At 50.0% G+C, this 1,522-nt stretch overlaps 1 gene segment (V, D, J or C); it reads right to left on the reverse strand.

Moving 5' to 3' along the window:
• Window positions 1–332: 332 nt before the first annotated feature.
• On the reverse strand, window positions 333–932 carry LOC120585997 (Ig heavy chain V region MC101-like). The segment is given in 2 exon segments: window positions 333–694; window positions 779–932. Coding segments are annotated over 2 exon segments (408 nt in total).
• Between the last annotated feature and the right edge of the window lie 590 nt (window positions 933–1,522).

Raw genomic sequence — 1,522 nt, forward strand, 5'->3', positions numbered from 1 at the left:
CAGCCCTCAGGATGGTCCCTCTGCTGAGACATGAAAACAGACACATAGAAAACTGGTGAAGGAAGGTCCCCAACCACCAGTGATATGTCGTCTACAGACAGACAAAGTGCGTTTTCATTTTAGTCTGCAGTGAGAATAGAAGAATTTAGAGCCACGTCGAAAAGTCAGGGTTGTCCCCGTGGGCGGTTGAGAACTTTGAGAGGAAATCCCTGCTCCCAACAGGAAGCCCCTTGCTACATCCCTGTGCACCTGCTGCTGGCCTGGTCTGTGCGTGCTGTGCTTTGTGTGACTTGAGCGCCCCCTGGAGACCTGTTCGGCCCGTGCAGCTCCCCCTACTGTCTCCCTTGGGGAGGTTTGTGTCTGGGCACACACTGAGGTCCCCTCACTGTGTCTCTCGCACAGTAATACACGGCCGTGTCATCGCTGGTCACCGAGTTCAGTTTGAAGAAAACCTGGCTCTTGGAGGTGTCCCTGGTGATGCTGAGTCGGGACTTAAGAGCTGGGTTGTAGTATGTGCTTCCACCACTCCATATACCATCGACCCACTCCAGCCCCTTTCCTGGAGCCTGGCGGGTCCAGTACACATCATAGCTGGTTAAAGAGAACCCAGAGACGGTGCAGGTGAGCGAGAGGGTCTGCGAGGGCTTCACCAGTCCTGGGCCCGACTCCTGCAGCTGCACCTGGGACAGGACACCTGGGGACAAGGAGCATCAGTCCGGTCAGTCACATGCTGTCACAACCATCCCACAGACCCCTGTCTGACATATGAGACACTCACCTTGGGGGGCTGTCACCAGGCACAGGAGAAGACCCCACAGTCTCATCTTCACCTCGACCACAGCGCTGCTTCCCCAGAGACCTGAGCCCTGTGTGAGGAGAGAACTGTGAGCGTCCACAGCCCAGACAGGTTTTACCCTGGGGCTGGAGGAGGAATTTGCATGGGGGCAGCCTGCTCCTCATAAGTGGGGAAGGACTGGGTCAGGCTCCCTGGCGTCTCTGGGGCCAGTAGGGTCTCTTCTCTTAAATCTACAGCATCTCAGCCTGTGACGGGAGAGCAACTGGTCTCTAAGATGCATTAAAAGACGTTAGAGAAAATCCAACCCTTTCTAATATAAGAGTGAATGATGGACTGGTTCAGAATATTGTCATTAAAAAAACTTGTGCATATTTCTCATAATTATTGAAGCGATTTGCATTATGTCCAGGCACATTCAGGTCACCAACAGATTTAATACATTCACAGTTCCTAAATGTGTGTTAACATAATTCCAGTCAGATAATATTTCTATGTCCACTTTGTTGTAACTATAGCCCCAAATAAAACACAGTTCTTTCAAATCTTCCACATCCTTTAAGCGCAGATGGCTTTACTCTGGTTTATGCCACTGCCTGAAACCCTCACCAGGCTTGCAAACCCCTCATTGTTGATGCTGAGCGTTTTATATGTGGTTTGTCCTACTTTTTGTTAAGTAGTAAATTGTCTTTACCTAGTCTATATGAACTTCTTATAAGATATAAATTT

The sequence above is a fragment of the Pteropus medius genome, unplaced genomic scaffold, assembly GCF_902729225.1.
Source record: "Pteropus medius unplaced genomic scaffold, Ma_sr-lr_union100, whole genome shotgun sequence".
Taxonomy (NCBI): Eukaryota; Metazoa; Chordata; class Mammalia; order Chiroptera; family Pteropodidae; genus Pteropus; species Pteropus medius.